This window comes from Motacilla alba, chromosome 13, assembly GCF_015832195.1.
Source record: "Motacilla alba alba isolate MOTALB_02 chromosome 13, Motacilla_alba_V1.0_pri, whole genome shotgun sequence".
Taxonomy (NCBI): Eukaryota; Metazoa; Chordata; class Aves; order Passeriformes; family Motacillidae; genus Motacilla; species Motacilla alba.
In genome coordinates this window covers 10,365,188-10,381,296 of record NC_052028.1, presented here as the reverse complement: position 1 = coordinate 10,381,296, position 16,109 = coordinate 10,365,188, and the positions used below count along the sequence as shown (strand labels likewise).

General features: G+C 38.0%; 1 protein-coding gene across 7 annotated transcripts in view; it reads left to right on the top strand.

Moving 5' to 3' along the window:
* Window positions 1-16,109, top strand: part of FAM13B (family with sequence similarity 13 member B) — a 44,861-nt gene that overhangs the window by 11,668 nt on the left and 17,084 nt on the right. For 6 of the 7 annotated variants that reach the window (XM_038149952.1, XM_038149955.1, XM_038149956.1 and 3 more), the window contains exons 3-11: window positions 41-231; window positions 688-900; window positions 2,997-3,174; window positions 3,798-3,942; window positions 6,029-6,186; window positions 11,948-11,989; window positions 12,981-13,136; window positions 15,042-15,177; window positions 15,397-15,420. In XM_038149952.1, the coding sequence (XP_038005880.1) occupies window positions 75-231; window positions 688-900; window positions 2,997-3,174; window positions 3,798-3,942; window positions 6,029-6,186; window positions 11,948-11,989; window positions 12,981-13,136; window positions 15,042-15,177; window positions 15,397-15,420 (1,209 nt within the window). In that variant the 5' untranslated portion in view covers window positions 41-74. Of the gene's footprint in view, window positions 1-40; window positions 232-687; window positions 901-2,996; window positions 3,175-3,797; window positions 3,943-6,028; window positions 6,187-7,100; window positions 8,984-11,947; window positions 11,990-12,980; window positions 13,137-15,041; window positions 15,178-15,396; window positions 15,421-16,109 lie in introns of those variants that run through there. The other variant, XM_038149957.1, reaches the window with a different exon arrangement.

The window sequence follows — 16,109 nt, the reverse complement described above, 5'->3', positions numbered from 1 at the left end:
ATTGAAGTGGGCCTTTTGGTTTTATTTCTCCTATTGACAGAAAAGACAGCTTTGATTTTTGGCTGCAAAAAGATATGAGGAAGAGCTCCTCCCCTTCCTTGAGTAACTGCAACTCTGTTCTTGCTAACAAAATATTTGGAATTCCACTTGATGAGCTGCAGCAAGAAGGGCAACCAGACAATGAGGTTCCATTCATAGTCCGCCATGTCGTGGACTATATTGAGGAACATGGTATGTATCACCTTGCTGTATTTAAAAGAATGTATTTCACTGTTATTCTTACAGAATGGATTGAGGGGTTTGAAGGGTACTTGTTTCTGAAGTTAAGAATTCAACTGGATGTGATTTGGTTGTTTTGGGTTACTTCCTTTTTTGCTCCTGTTTGCTTCCTGTTATGTGTATCACATGTGTTTACTAGCCAACAGTAATGTAGTCAGCTCTGCAGGGCACCTCATAGGAAATGCTGTGGTTTAGGTACTGCTAACTTTTCCCATGTTATTTTATTGTTACTGGGCACAAGAATGTGTGTGTTGGGAAGAAAACTGCTGGAAGTTGTGCAAAACTGTGTCTAGAAAATGTTTCAGTCAGTATGGGAATTGTGCATAGCTTATTATCAGTATTTTTTCTGATATATTTGTCCATACCAGAGTTAAAAGCTTGTTTCTGCAATTTTTGTTTCTGACTCAGGGGGTCTGGAACAAGAAGGACTTTTCCAAGTCAATGGGAATGCTGAGACAGTGGAGTGGCTCCGGCAACGATACGATAATGGAGAAGATGTGGACCTGGTTAAAGAAGCAGATGTACCCTCAGCTATTAGCCTTCTTAGATTTTTTCTTCAAGAACTTCCAGAGCCAGTTATTCCAGGCAGTTTGCACATACATTTGATGCAACTTTCTCAAGGTAAGAACTCTTTTTACTTCAGTGTTTTTATTTTGTGATTTTAAGAGTAAAACCCAGTATTGAATTGAGATGTGTACTGGCACTAAGGTGTCTTTGGTGCTCTGTGTAATAATAATAATAATAATAATAATAATAATAATAATAATAATAATAATAATAATAATAATAATAGTGAACTTTGGTTGCAGTGCTATCTGTCAGGGCTGGAAATGGCACTGAAGTATATTCACTTGGTGTGACAGCAGAATTCCCTTCTATGACTCTAAAATCCAGTGTGAAAATTGGTTTTTTTCCTATCATCTTTGAATAGATCACTGTGGATAGGTTTACATATGGATTGTTTCTAGGATGCAAGTCCCCATTTAGTTCCCTTTTGTCCAATATGTAGAGAAACTTCACTTAAACTTGTAGCTTATTGTCTTTACTGTCTTTTTTAAAGTGTAAAAGTTATTTCAGAAAAATTTAAATCTATCTGTAACAAGGAAATCAAACCACATAAACCCTGAAACAGTGTTTTCAGATGCTTTGATTTTCTCTAACTGGGTTTTGCCTGTCGGATAGACGTATCTTAGTCAGTTTTCAGAATTACATCATCAGCTGCATTTGAGGCAGAGGAATTGCTTCAAGACCTGCAGAAGGTGGTAGTAATGGTTGAGCCATGTGTTCGTTCTGGTTTTCTCCTCTTCAGCAGTCCTTCCGTATCATTAGGTCAGGCTTAGACCCCAGGATACCTTCATTGCACAGCAAGGTGTGGCCTGTGTGCATCGTTAGGAGCTCATTGCGGGCAGGCGGTTCCTCAAAGACAGGTGATTTGGCTAATTGAGGTGTGAATGTGGCCCTGGGTCCCTCTGGTGTGTATCCCTGCTTTAGTGCAGAGGACTTCACTTAGGGGTAAGAACGTTCTGCCTTTGGGTCTCTGCTTGCTTAGAACTTAAGTTTCAGGAGGGATTGGTTAGACAAAACATGGAGATGTGTATGTTCAGAGTGGTCTGATTATCACCTTGCTGTGGTCCCTTTCTTATAAAGTTTACATTGTTGAAGTACTTTTTAAAGACTTTTTTTCCTTCTGTTCTGTTTTCAAAGTGCAATTTCTAGAATCAGAGCTGTCAATTAAATGTTGATTTTAGTGTGTTATGTGTTTAGACAACCATTTTCTGTGCTTGGTTGCCTGTATTCAGCTGCTGTAGGTGTTGACTGTCTGAGCAAATGAAATCCTGCAGATCCTGCTTGGTGCTCTTCTGCATGCTCAACAGGGAATTTACTCACTCTTTCGTTTGATATCAAGGACTAGGATGTCTTTGCTCTCTCATCTAGAGGGGCAGAGATGGTTCATCATCTTCAAACGTGCTTTTCCCTCTCTAACAGATCTTAGAAGAGTTCTCAAGTGTCTGAGAAAGGGACACTTTTCTCCCATTTTTTCTCAGTTTTTCTCCCGTTTTGCTTTCCTGACATTTCCTATAGATGAAATTTCTCAGTTAGATACAAACAGCTGTAAATCTTTGAACCTTGCTGCCTGTAAGGCTGATGAGGTAACAAATAAGATTTATGGGGACATATTTTGATGAAGAGCACAGTTAAATGGAGTGAGAATGAGGAGATTTTATGGTGACCCTTTCTCAGATCTGAAATTGAATCAGCAAGCTTCAAGCTAAGCACGGTGAAGATGATTACATTGAGATAGCTTGGATTTATCAGTTAAGTGTTTTAAAAACAGGTAGAATGGTGAGAATGGCATGCTTGTAAAGGAAAAGGTGTCAAAGCAGCTTGTCTGCCAGAAGGATTTAAGTAGATGGCAGTTAACTCACTATCTGGAGCTGTTGCTGTCTCTAGAGCTCTTCTGTGAAGCAGTTGTTACCTAACAACTATAAAACAAAAACATGCAGAGTTTGCCCTCTGAAATCGGGAATTGGAGTGGGCATTAATTGGGGAAAACGGGCAGAAGAGAATGTGGTGGATAATAATGAACAAATGCAAGCAAGTTTTCACATTTTAGGTTAATGGTTTGATCAAATCAGTTGTCTTTTCAGAAGAAATTGTCAGAGGCAAAAAGCTGATTACTATCTTTGTGACTAAAATATTTTTTATTACTTTTTCAGATTATAATAATGAAGATGAATTTGGAAGAAAGTTGAGGTTCCTCTTGCAGCAGCTTCCACCTGTTAATTACAGTTTGTTAAAGTTTCTGTGTAAATTTTTAGCTAACGTAGCATCGCATCATGAAGAAATTTGGTCAGCAAGTTCTTTAGCTGCAGTCTTTGGCCCGGATGTTTTTCAGTAAGTTAATTATAAAAGTTAATTCATGTTTCTGTGGGAATTTGAGTATCTCTCTGTAGTTTAAAGGCATTCCTGGTCCATGAGCAACAGTAACAAAGTGCACAATATGTTTCAGGCAGAATCCTTTTCTGTTCCCACCCACTCTCTCACCCCAGTTTGGTTTTACAATTTTTCTAAGAGTTAAACAGCAGCTTGTCTCTGAGCTGTGGCATGAGAAACCACTGTTGTGATTGTTGCCTTACTGTATTTATTCTGAGGTTCAAATATTTTAATCATAGTATGTAAGGCTACTATTTGTAGCAAGAAAACAGTTCTGGGAGAAGGCTGGTAAATTACCAGCTTGTACTGTTGTTTCCTCTCCACAGGAAAATATTTGACTTATAAATACTCCTCATGAAAATTTAATTGACTAAATTGTTGCTAATTCATGATTTTTAAATATAAAATAGTATAAAGCTTTATAAGGCAGTAGTGTGAAGGCATGCTTAAAGTTCTGGGTGTTCAGAATGGGTAGGGGATAATGGTGTGAAGTATAGCACTTAGTCATAGAAGACATTCAGAGGTGTTCTTCGGGGAAATGTTGCATTTAGATTTTTAAGCTAAAACAGTGTTGAAATCTTTAGCATTTACACAGATGTGGAGGATCTGAAAGAACAGGAAATAGTTAGCAGAATAATGGCGGGACTTCTGGAGAACTACTATGAGTTTTTTGAAAATGAAGAGGAAGATTTTTCATCTACTAATGATTTAAGCTCAATAACTGAGCAGGTGAGAATATTTTGAATGGCTATATGTTACCACTTAACTGTCTGTTATACACATTTATGCTCATGAAAGATTTATTGAAATGCATTTTCTTTAGTATGACTTAAAAGGTTCTTGCAAACTGACAAAACCTGGCATTTTCTTAGTGCTTGTGAAATTCTTGATTTTACAGTAAGTGTAGCTGTACTGTATTGAAAAATACATAGGAACTAAACCAACAGTGAAATCCTGCCCACCACAGACACTGTTATAAACAGCTTTCTGATTACCAATTTAGGAATAAAGAACTGTTTTTTGATCAAATGAAGAATGACTCTGTTGTTGGTCTTAGTCAAGAGTGTTTCTAGGTGTGTCTTACAGGAACATGCAGGGTCTCACACTCCACTTGATGTTATCAGTGGTGCTTTCCTGTGCCAAAATTCTTGAATGGTATTTCTGATTCTAAGACTTGGGAATTATGTATTTTCTGTAAAGAGAAAAAAGGGGGAAAATTAGCAGTTGGTAGGTAACAAAGAGTACTGAATTAAGATAGGTAACAAAGAGTACTGAATTTTCCAGCCTATCTCACAAACCCCTCCTCTAGCAAGACAGGTAAGGCAAGTACTGGGGCAGCTGGCTGCTTCCTCTTCCCTGCAGTAGGTGTTGGTCTGGTGTGCCAGGCTGGGCAGCAGCTTCTGGAGTGAGCAGTGTCTGCTGGGAGAGCTCCTGGAGCAAACGCTGCCACTCTGCAAAGCTCCACGCAGGAATCTGGCACTGGGAGCTGCCACAGCCCTGCTGCATGCAGGGAGCTGCTGAGCAAAGCTGGGCTGTGACTCCTGCAGCTGGAGGCTGTCACTGAGTTGGGATAACTGCTCTGGAAACCAGAGCTGCTCTGTGCTCTCATGCTTTCAAATTACTGGCTTGGCTGTGCCTTGTTACATTTTTCAGCAAAAGGGTTTCCTAAGTACAGAATCTGTTTGGTGTGTGGTTTTGTTTGTTTTTTCCCTTAGTTGAAGGGCTGGTGGGGTGTCCCTTTAATTTCGTGGTGTCTCCACCAGATGTCAACAGTGCACTTCTGTCAGGCCGGAGCGGTGGGACAGAAGGGCTGCAGTCCCTGCAGGGCACAGCCCCGCTGGCAGCTGCCCCAGTGTGTGGGTGGGCTTGCCTTTGCTTCACTGGCAGATCCTCTTGCAAATACAGAGAAAAATCGGGGATAAATACATTTCTTGCCTGGAATGTGATGCCACAGAACATGTTACACCCTTTTTAAAAACTAACAAATATCTTCTCTCTCTCTTCTGTGTAATTTTAAACTTCTGAAGTTTCAGTTTTTCTTAATTTAGTGTTTTTATTTTACACTGGTGACAGGTACTATAAAGCATATTTTCTTGAGGCTGCTGCTTTAATTTTTGGGTTTGCAAGATTGGAAGATCAGTAATCAGTCTCTGAGGCAGCTTGGGAGTCAAACAGAATCACTTTTTTCTCTTTACCTTTTCATGTTTTAGACATACTTGTTTTTTAAAAAATAAAGTTTGCTGTCTTGAGTTGCCACTTGGCTATATTGTGTTGCTTTTTAAATTGGCTATATTTTGCTGCTTCAGTAAAAACATTTTGTTTCTTTGGAAACAAAGAAACAAAAATAGACAAGAGCACAGAAACTTTGTAAGTGTTCATTCTGAGCTTTGAAGTCTGGGTTCACAGACTTCTGTATTGCCTTCCCTAGGAGGGTTTGAAAATGCTTCTGATACGTGAGTAAGGCTATCTGTGGAACAGAGGAGAATTATCACTTTTAGACATTGAAGAAGAAAGGTTGTGTAGTTCATTATTTCAGTGTGGTTGGGAATTTTGTTTCTTCATTCTGCTTGTGTTCATTTATGTCATCAGAGGTACTTTGTGCTTTTCTGTTGTTGTCCAGTGTTCAAGAGCAGCTTTTTAATGGTGTAGAATTTACAGTTTTATGTAAAAACAAGTCTAATGTGCCTGTTTTTTCCCCAAAATTGAAAGGTATTTCCTTCTTCATGTTACTTTCATACCTTTCATGCTCTTTTAATTCCCTGGACCTCTTGAAAGGAACTTTTCAATCCCTTAACTTTGATTAAATGTTTTCTAGATCAATGATCTCTTGGAAGAAGAGGAAGATGTAAAGCTTGAGCAGTCAGAAGAACTTCCAGAAGACAGCACAGAGAAACCTGTTGAAAGGCCAGCTGTGGTGCATCTAGATATGACAGGGAGTCTCTCAGATTCCAGGAATGTTACAGCATCAACAAGGTAACTTGGTTCTGACTTGGAGTTTGGATTTAAGGTTTGGATTGTAATTTATTCTGTCAGAGAGAGAAACTGCCAGACTTTTGAGATAAGTGTTGGTGTCTACAAGGTGAAGCTTTAGAAGTAGGTGCAGTTCTTATAATAGTAAATTGTGGGTTAAAATAACTGTTCCCAAATTCAGCCTGTAGGATCAGATGAGATTAAGTATGGGGATTTATGCAGGGAAAGTTAAAAAGAGCATATTTTAGTGAAACTGTAAAGTGGTATTTAAACAGTAAATTCTCCAGCAGAAATGAGAAGAATCTGCATACTGGTAGATCCAAACCTGTTCTGTACCATCCTTCCAATGGGAAATCCTGGGTCTGTTTCTTGACATGTGGTGCTGGAGAGCTGTGGGCAGGTTTGGAAATTGCAAAATGTGACACAGGCAGGAATGTTGGAGGGTGACCCAGCTTTAGGAGCAATTCTCATGAAAGAGTGTGTAAACATAAAATCATACTTTGATTTGAGAGCTTATTGGTGCTTGCTTAATACACAGATTTATATTTTACTTGTTTGTAATATGCAGGGTTTTACTGTTGAGTCGGCTGTATTTGTACTGTAGAGTTTACATTCTACAGATGGTGAACTTTACCTCTTCCCCTCTGCCGCATGTGTTTGGTATGGGCATTGCATGTAAGAACTTGCAGGGATGAGTGAGGAGGAATTTATAATAAAAATGTAACTAAAAGCAGAAGAAATGCAGGCAAAATCACAATTAAGTTACTGCCTAAGAATGGGTAGTTTCAAGAATGTGGATTTTTGGTTGGAATCTGTTCAGCTGCTAGCTGCATGCTTCATTCTGCTTCATGGCAAGAAGCTGTAAAATACCAAATAATGATGGAATCATTATTCTGTTTTGTAATTGAAATGATATTTTAATAGTTAATTATCTCTATCAGTAATAAAGCTTATTATTTTTAGTTTGAAATAAATTTTAAAAAATTTGCAGTTTAACTATTCACAGGTATTAGGTTGCTTCTGGAATGTGTAAACGCAGCAGTAGTGACAAACTCAACATGTTTGAGAGTTAAAATTGGATAGCCTGAAGAGACAAACATTTTTACTAGATGTTTAAGGTTAATTAAAAATGAATAGGCATTAATTATGGTTGGCCTTTAAAATGAGTTGTGGGGAAGGATAAGGAGGAATCCTTTAGAAGAAGGAGAATTTTGACTGTAAAACCAGAATAACTGCAGGAAACAGTTAAAAGAAATTAAGTGAATGAGAAAGTGCTCTTTATTAAACTTTTAACCACTATAAATACTGTGAGTATTTTCCCAATCCTGATGGCTTTTGTGTATGCATTTAGCGGGCTTTTTCTGGTATTGGTTTCTCGATGTAAAAAAAAAAAAAATAGTTAAGAAAGTAAATGTTAATGCAGATTTATTTGGATTATTTATCTGTGTCCTCATGTAGAGCCTGTAGAAGCTTATACAGGAAGGAGGAGGAGAAGTAGATCTTAAACATGATTCTTGTAGTTCTTTAAGCTGGGGTTTTGTTTCCTTTTTGCTGTTGTCAGATTTTTGGGAACCAAATATCTGTATTTTGGTCTCTCTGTGAAGAGTACTAAAAGAGATTGTACAAATCAAGATAAACAATGGGGCATCTGACCTTCCTCCTTGTTATTTGGACTATAACTTGCTTCTAATTTTGCTCACTGCCTTTTTTCTCTACTCATTCTGTTTGTTCTTGCTGAAACCTCTGACCTTCCTGCACTGCATGGTGTTAATTTGACTTTGAGTTAGAGATCTTATGAGAATGTGGATAATCATTAATGCACTTTGGTTTAGTGACTGCTTGAAAAGGGTGTTTCTCATAAACCTGTGGAGTGATCTTTGAGCCCATTACCCAGCAGGGAGCATTTGTTGCTCCCAGGTTGGTGTTGAGCACTTAATAAAGGAAACGTGTTCTCCTTTACCAGAAGCCTTTTCCCCATGGCTCTTTCCCTTCTGTTCTCCTGACTTTTGGAGTAAAGAATTACTGACTCAGCATTGCAGCTGAATTTTAAGACATGCTGTTGAAATAAGTATTTTAGAATCCTTCTCTGTCATTATTACAAATTTTTCATCCCTGAGCCTTGCCAAGCAGTATTTGCTTTAATTGGGCAGTTCATCTCAAATGTTGTCAGTCAGAAGCCTAATATAAAATCTCTCTAGTTTTGGAGTTTTCAAAATTATATGTGTAAAAATTTGAGATGTGACAGGCAGTAAGTTATATAAACAGTTTACTTTGTTTCTACTAAATGCAGTGACAAGGGCAACATCCTCACTGCTTCTGGGATATTTTTGTTAACCCTTTTGTTATTTAATTAGCACTGATCAGAGAGAAGTGATAATATTAGCACCTGCCAAGGGAGACAAAACCCATGGTATAGCCGACAGAAGAGAAGAGCTACCTAAATTGCTGGAGAAAACATTATTATTTTAATGTAGTGCTGTTTATAGCATCCGAATACTTTTTCCTCCTTCCATCCTGGAAAATCTGTAAACAACACGTTAGGAGAGCTTTCAAGTGTTGATTGGGCAGCTTATTGTCAGGAGTGACCTCATGTTGCAGTCGATTTCTATTTAGACTGCAGGGTTTAGTGCAGCACTCCAGAGGTGCCGCTCGCAGGCAGCCCCCGGAGCACAGCCAGCAGCATGCACAGCCAGCAGCCCACAGCACGCTTTGCTGGCTTCCAGATGAAGCATTTTTACATGAAGTGCTCTTTTGGGATAGCAAAAATAATCAGAATGGCCTGCAAAGTTCTGCTGCACAGGTAAATATAGGAAAAGAAAATGTAATTTTGGTTTGATCGCAAGTAAGGCTTTAACTTTTAAAATTATGTGAGATTAAATGTGGTTTGGAGATACAAAATGTAATAATACCACAACTGATTCTTTTAATGAGAAATAAGAACCTGTATATACTCAGGAAATTACCAAGGAAAACTTGTACATGTTTTATCTGCAGTTAATGTATTTTTCTATTCGGGATATGTTTTTCCTGGGACCTTTTCTGGTTGGGGAGCTAATGCTGGAGGGATTCTCAGGAGGGAGTTAGCATTATGAAACAAAGATGTTTACCTTTCTGTGTCTTGCTGTGTCATGCTGCGTTAAGGCTCTGTCTGGCATTATAAATTACAGCTTTTAAAAAGTATCGAACTGTGGTAGGTGGGCTTAGAGGTTGTAATGGCTTTTCACTTAAGATTGTCACATTTGTTTCAGAAAGTGCCTAATTGCTGAAGTGATTTGTTGAAGATGTAAGATATTCTTCATGTAGTAAGAGGATTCTTTAGGATTTGTAATACTGCTGATTTATGCACAGCTTTTGCTGAGTACCTCTAATGCTCCCAGAGGTATTGAGTGAAAGCACTGGAGAACCATCCTGTGCTGGGGCTGAAGGTTACACACTAGGATGGAAAATTTTGTTCTGAACCATGTCTGGAATCATCTGGATTCTTTGGAGATGAGTTTGATTCTCCCTATTGACACATTTCCTCATTGTCTCAAGTGGTAGAAGAAAAGGTTTTCAAGTCATCACAGTTTCCTATAAATAGTGTTTGTACTTGTGCCCTTGACTGAGTTTTTCTTGCTCTCTTTTCCAATTAGGGTGTTGCAGTGTTCTGTGCTCTAATTGCCTCATTTTTTCCTACCAATTTGTCCAAGAAGTGACTCTTTTAATATTAATTGAATTTCAGTCTACACAATTATGTATTTATACCTTTAGAATACAAGCTTATCTTTTATAATACAACTTTGTAGAACTTACTGAGATGGATGCTTAAAACTATATTTGTCATATTTTGAAATATTACTGGGGTCTTCTTTCCAAGATCATGCTTATTTTCTCTTACTTTGTTCATGAAGCTAAACTTGTAGCTTCATATTTTTATTTTTTATTTCAAGTATTGTTAATACAAATTATGTTTATCAGAAAATCGATTTCGTACAGATCGTAGGGCTATGCTGAACTTCTGTGCATGGAAATACAAATGACATGTAAATATCCTAAGCTGTAAACTACCTCCTGCCATTTTTTGTTTGTAAGAAAAATATAAAATGTCAGCGTGTTCCCCCTCAGTTATTTGATCTGCAGCTTTGAAATCAGTGGCTACCAGATCTGGCTTCTATGTCAGGTGTTTTAATTTCCTGAAGCTGTGTCTGCTTTGAAATAGAAGTTGAGTGTTGCCTGTTCTGTCAGTGCATTTGGGATAGATCAGCTTTGGCTTTTCACCAGGCAAACACACACGCAAATCATAAGATGAACTTGATTTGTCAGCCAGTTTCCATTTTAAAAAAAGAGAAGAAAAGAAATTAAAAGCATCTATGCACACCTGCTGGTTCACTTTGTGTCATATGGGCATTAAATGCTATGCACTCTGCTCTTGGCCTAGTACAAGGTGTCTAAAACAAACTAGTATAGTTATTTTTAAATAAATACTTTTACCACTTTCTTTATCACCTTGTGTTTAATTGAAAGCCCTTTATTGCTTGTGCTTCACCTACTTGGAGGAAGGAAAAATAGAAAGTCTGCTTGAGTTGATGTCTCTCTGGTGGTGGAACTACTAATAAACCTTGTGAGTTCTAGCCAAGGTATTCTTTGCTGTGTTGAAACTATTCTTGGGTAAACACAGAGACTGTCTGCAGGTTTTAGTGCAAGCAAGGCTCATAGCAGTCAAAACTGATAGGCCACCTCACAGAGGTGATGACTTGCTCAGTTCTCCAGGGTAGTGGCAAGCTCCTTTGTGTTTCAGGGTTTACCATATGCATTCATGAAAATAATATTTTTAATCAACCTTGGCAACAGTGTTGCTGCATTGTGAAGAGTAGAATAAAATTTTCTTCAGCTTTTTGAGCTTAGCTATCTGTAATAGAAAGAAAAAGCCTTTTTTTTTTACCTCCTTCCTCACCTCTAACTTTAGCTGAAATTAATATTAAATTTTTTCTGAGTGAGGTGTGTATGTTGCAATTCAGGGCTGTTTATAGCAGATTTCTCATCTTTTATTCTTTATTGTCACTTTGGCTGAAGTTTTAAGTATTCTGTTTATTATAAAATTTTAATCATATTAATGAAAAATTGTAGAGGGACCACACACACGTGGATTAACTGGCTTGTGTTGGTTTTGTTGATTTCCACCCTCCCAGCCCTCGAGGAGTTTAACATTGTAGGCTGAAGTGGCTTTGCCTGGAGATTTCCAGATGCTTTACAAAAATCAGGCTCCTGTCCCAAAATCTGCCTTGTACTTGGAATGTTGTAGCTGTGCTCAGAGAGTGTTGTAGATCTGTTGAGCATTGCAGAACAAAATTAAGCAACAGTGGGAAGAACCTGTGGAGGAAGGCAGAGTAATTTGGAATTTGCTTTAGGCAGCAAGGTTAAATCTGCATTCTTAAGCAAGGTGTCAGGAAATGTTTGACTACAGAATGATTAGTATTTCCCATGGGAAAGACCATACATCTGAGAGCTTGGAGCTTCATAACACAACAAATATTGGCTCTTGAGAGACAGAAATCTGCATTGCTGCTTCCACAGCCTTCTGCCTCGTGATGGTGCTCCTTAAGATTTTGTCATTTAAATAATAAAGGACTGCAAATCAGGGTGTTCCTTTCATGTTTATTCTACTTCTGTTAGCTGCATCGCATGCAGTATTTAAGTATTTTTAGGTTGCTTTCTGTTGACTTCAAGACTTATATTTAGTGCGATAAGTTTTTGCATTATATTAACTTATTTTTCTTTATTGCAGTGCTCATATCTCTCCCATAAGTATCTTGCCAGCCTCTGCAGAGTAAGTATAATGAAAATATAAAATGTTTGAATTGTTCTCTTACTAGAACATGCATAGAAGTTATGTGTCCTTTTAAATGAATGCAGTAGGTTTGATTACAGTTATGAAGGAACATATTTTAGTGTGAAGGATTTCACTGGTGGCATTTAACACTAATGCAGGAAATACCAAATGCCTGACTGCAGGAGCATGAGAGCAGAGTGTGTTTGCATCCAGAGTCCAAAACTTTGGTTTTACACTTAGACACATCTGAAATTTTTTACTTAATTTTGTAATAGCATTCATATTGTAATTTTAGCACAAGTGATGCTGGGTACAGTTCAGTGGAATTCTTTGTAGATATGTGGAGGAGAAAATAAAAGTACAATTTCAGTTAAAATGGGATTAAATAGCTTAAGATTTTTACAGGCAGATTTTTTAGAGCCCTCTTTTGTGTTGGGGATGAGCTGCTTGAGAGGTGCTCAGCAGAGCAGTCTGTTTTTAAAGAATACTGTTCTTTTCTGGATCTTAACTTTTGGGTATATCCCATGTACCTGTTCATCAGGTACTTGCTGATTGTCCCTGCTGTTATTGGCTTTTGCCTTTTAAGGTGACAGCTCTGTTCAGGACAGGGTGCAGCCACATGGGACGAAGTGCAACCTACTCTAGGGTTGATTCTGACCTGCTACAGACACAGGATTTTACTGTCACATTAATCTATAAGGCTTTTATAAGTTTTTGTATATAGTTATTAAAAATAGGTTAGTTATTGTAATGTGTTGATTACTTTTAAAATACTGTTGATAAACTTCATAATACTTTATGTAAATCTTATGGATTCAAAAATAGTAAGTGTAGTAATTTCCACTGCCTTTTTGGAAAAGTTAGTCTCTTTTGCCTTGAAGTACTGCCATCAAAGATTACTGTCATGTAAGGTTTATTTCTGCCTTTGTCTAGTTGATCAATGCAAAAGTAGATCTCTTAACAGGACTTTTTCATCTTTTTTTTTTAGCATTTTAGAAAGAACAATCAGAGCAGCTGTGGAACAGCATCTTTTCGACCTGCAGAGCAGCTTAGATAACGATCTGAAACACATACAGCAACAACGACTGGGCTGTAACAATGAAACAAAAAATCCCAGTGGGGATGAGGAAGGATCTAACAACCAGTAAGATTTTGTTGTGTCTGTAGAATTGTGTATCTGAACTCTTCCAGAACAAAACTACTCTAGTCCTCCACTTTGACCCAAAAGTGACAACTTTGGCTGTTGACTTCAGTTTTATCTGTTTTAAAACAAATCAGCTTCCATCAGGTGCCAGAAAGCAATGGCTCTTGAAGAAAATATTTAAATTGATCTTGTAGCTAAAAATATTGTGAAGCGTAGTATCTGCTTTACTGCTGAATTCTGTGCAAATAGCACAGGAACTTAAATTTACTCAAGTACTTTTATTCTTATCTCACCAATGTGGCTCACAACAGAATTGTAACATATTAAAGCTATTGTAGATTCTGTTTCATAACCCTGTCTTTCCATGTCAATGTAGCTACTTTACTGCTCTGGCTGCCAGTGTCAATGAAACAGCCAAAAATGGATAGAATGACCACTGTGGGTCTATTTGCAGACAGTTCCAACCTTATTTGATCAGATTTTATTTTTCTTGTAAATCAGGACAGATTCTGAGTACAGTGATTGCCATGGCAGCATTTGGAAGCTGGTACATTGTGGTACTTCATTAAAAATAAGTGGTTGTGATTAATAGCCAGACTTCAAAAATGTGTTGTTAAGATTTCAGTACCTAAATTTCTTTGTTGCTCAGAGCTGGAATACATGAACAGAACCTGAAATACATGAAGTGTTCAGCAACTCAGATGCTCTTTTCTAAATTGCTCAATCTTTAGTGGTTTTAGAAGACAGGAATAAAGTTTGCAGTGGATCATAAAAGTAATAATCATTGCTGGTAATGATCAATTAAATCTGAGTTTTAGAGCTAAAGATTCAATGTCTTTGAAGTAATTTGTTAGTGGGTAATTGCCTCACAGCCCTGTAGCAGCTGAATTCCTTCAGTCCCAGTGTAAGTGCTGTAAAGGTTGGCTGATCTCAGAGGGGAAGGCTCCAAGTGCCATCACTGCTGGTTTGAAACCAGAATCCTCCTCTGGCACAGGCACTGCTGCAAATGCTTCTGATCATCATTCCACTGTGGATTAACTGTGAGAGAGGATACATGATATTGTTCTTCAAGGGGGTGTCTGGGTTCTTTAAAGCAGCAGACTGTGCACAAGGCAAATACACAGTTAAATTAAGAACTGAAAAACACAGTGATCCCGTGCCAATTTCTTAGTGCTAATTTAATGGCTGGAATTAAGAAAAAAAGAGTTAAAATGTTAATTTTCAACCCATCTTGTTTATTTTCTCTCTATCTGATAGAGAAGGAGCTTTCTTGATGTGGTCTGGAATTCTTTTTGAGTGAGGGCAAGGAAGGCAAAGAAGTCAAAGGCTTGTGATGAATGACAGAGTCATGTGGTGGCACATAAAGAATATATGTGAATACAAATATGGTGTCAATTAGTTTTAATCTGGCTGTAATGTTACATGCCTTAAGTTGAAGTCTCAGCAGATTAAATGTTAGAAATAATGGGATTTCTCACTGGAGGGCAACCCGGTGACAGTAGCTATAAACTAACTGGCGTCAGTACTGAGAGGAGTGTAGCCACAGCAGTGTCATCGAGTCCCTGTAGTTTCAGGATGTCATTGCTTCTGGCTATTGTGTTTTAATTCCATAGGTTAGTATAGTAAGTGTGGGGTGTATGTCTGGCCCTTCAGACAAGAAGCAAATAAATACATTTTAATATGTCTATCATGTCTGGATGTACAGATCATCACATTAACAATTAATTTTGCCTACAGGTCAGAATAATTCTGTTCAAAAAGAAACCCAAGCAAAAAACATCCTGATGTTTGATAATGTTTAAGGGGGGGTGAAAAAGTTGTGGTTTTTTTTGTTTTTTTTTTTTTTTTTTTTTCTTTAAAAGGGGTAACAACAGGTTTCTAAAGTCTTTCTGTTTGTATCTTTAGGAATGATGTTATTGAAGATAATGACACTGGTAGCAGTGAAAACACAGGAGACTGCTCTGAAGTATTGGTTTGCACTGATTTAGACAGTGAAGCTATGAAACGTGATACTGTAACTGAGGAAGAGGAAAGCATTCAGGTGAGAGGAAGAGTCTCCTGTATATCAAATCATAAGTTGCTGCAGCTTAAGTGCTCTAGAGATCCAAATTTTCCTAGGAGCTCTGATGCAGCATTACATGGTGCTCTTGCTCTGTGCACTCAGTTGCCTTCCTTGTGCCATGTGCACTGAGAAATCTCTGTGTATTTTGGTGTGACTTGTTTGGCTCCTGACTGATATTTTTCCATTCTTCTTTCACAGATACCAGCCCTTCCTTCTGCTGAGGTAAGTTGGAGTTTGAGGCAGCACAGCACTGTTTGGAACAGCATCTGTGTTAGTAAAGGCTTCCTGAGGAGCAGAAGCTATAGAGCTGAAATTGCAGCATAGCCCAGCGTCACGTTGCATGGATCAGGAAAGGGTAGCAGTCACCTTGAGACGTTGCAGCCTCTTGGCTGTGCTTGTGCTAGGAAGGTGTGGTTTTATCATTAGCTAATTACAGCCTTTCCTCTCTATTTCCAGTTTCTTCTGTGGTAGGCAGAGATGTCCTGTTCTTTTCAGCACATCTTTATCTCTTCCCTAGTTGATGCAATCAAGGACTTCTGTAAAATATGTGCTGACAAAAATGAAATCAAGGATAACAGTTAAAGTGCAAGAGAAGAGAGTTTTCTTCCACTCTGCATCAAGCATATGCAGGTGTCAGTTAAGACCTTCCAATGAAAAAAAACAAATCTGTAGTTCCTTATTTATTTGCTAGCACTTTTGTTGTTGCAAATCTAAATGATGAATTCTGTGGGTGGAGAGGTTTGTTACACATGTGTAGAGAAGTTTCTGCAGTGGTTTTCAGCTTCTTGCCTGTGAGTCCATAAATCTTCCTAGGGTTTCCTGAAAGATAACCAGATAAGCAAACCTATTGTTAGTAGACTTAAATGAACTAGAAGAATTTAATGGGTCTTTGAACTTGCAAAGATGGAAAT